The sequence below is a fragment of the Cystoisospora suis genome, assembly GCF_002600585.1.
Source record: "Cystoisospora suis strain Wien I chromosome Unknown contig_8294, whole genome shotgun sequence".
In the NCBI taxonomy this organism is placed as follows: Eukaryota; Apicomplexa; class Conoidasida; order Eucoccidiorida; family Sarcocystidae; genus Cystoisospora; species Cystoisospora suis.
This window is the reverse complement of record NW_027161075.1, coordinates 1-1,115: the sequence shown is the minus strand read 5'-3', so window position 1 is coordinate 1,115 and position 1,115 is coordinate 1. Positions and strand designations below refer to the sequence as shown.

Sequence of the window (1,115 nt, the reverse complement as noted above, 5' to 3'; positions counted from 1 at the left end):
GGATTCATCAAACTCATCTGCAGTCTGCGACACAGGGTAGCGCCCCCCAATCTGCACCTAAGGCGATTCAATCCACATATCGACATAGCAAGAGGAAGTGATGCAAGACCTTTCCTACTACCCACAAAACCTCTTGCTCTCGACACCATTCTCGATGATAAGAAGGATGAAGCCTTGATCGGCGCGGTCAGCTCCTTCGGATTCGGCGGTTCAAATGCTCATGCAATCGTCGAAGTCCCACCAGTGTCGCGACCCTCAGGCCCGAGTGAGAATGCCAGCATCACGGACGCCGACAGCACTGTCTCGAAAGCTGGGAACCAACCCATGGTGTGGCTGTTCACTGGACAGGGAAGCCAGTACGTCGATATGGCGAGGTGGCTGTACGAGAGTGATCCAGTTTTCAGGCAGACGATCAAGGAGTGTTCAGACTTCCTCCAAAGCGAGAAGCTGCTGCCAGAATCAGGGCCAACAAGAATTGAAGACGTAATTTATTCAGGGCCGAACACAGACAAGGAGAGGGCTGAGAGCGTCCTTATGCAGACGGACTACTCGCAAGTAGCGATCCTTGTAGTGCAGCTCGCGATAACAAGAATGTTGAATGAGAAGGGCCTGTATCCAACTGCCGTTCTGGGACACAGTCTCGGAGAATACGCAGCTGCCGTCGCAGCTGGCATCTTTTCCTGGCAGGATGCTCTGAGTATCGTTTCTCATCGAGCGAGAATAATGTCAGGGCAGCCCGTGCGCGACGGGGTGATGGCTGCTTGCCGGGTTTCTGCTGAGCAGGTTCAACATGCCCTGGAATGTGACTTGCAAGATTTGCGTTTGGTCGCTCTGGCGGCAGATAACGGGCCTCAAAGTGTAGTGATATCTGGGACGAAATCAGAGGTGGACCGCGTGCTGAAGCACCTGGGTGTGTCGGAGAAGGCGCGATTCCTCAGAGTGTCACACGCCTTTCATTCGCCATTGATGGCGGGAGCTGTCGAGCCCGTCCGTCACCTCTTTGATTCAGTAACCTTTCGTGCTCCGAAGATTCCGTTCGCGTCCACGGTTCTCGGCCGGCTGGCGACAGACGGGGAAATCCTGGTGCCGGAGTACTGGGCAGAGCAGATTGTGAG

The 1,115-nt window shown here is 54.8% G+C and overlaps 1 protein-coding gene across 1 annotated transcript; it reads left to right on the top strand.

Moving 5' to 3' along the window:
* Positions 1 to 12: 12 nt before the first annotated feature.
* CSUI_010782 (type i fatty acid) lies at positions 13 to 1,107 on the top strand (the record flags this gene model as incomplete). Its single annotated transcript, XM_068070883.1, has 1 exon — positions 13 to 1,107. A coding segment is annotated over one exon (1,095 nt), but the record flags the coding sequence as incomplete, so codon positions are not given.
* Between the last annotated feature and the right edge of the window lie 8 nt (positions 1,108 to 1,115).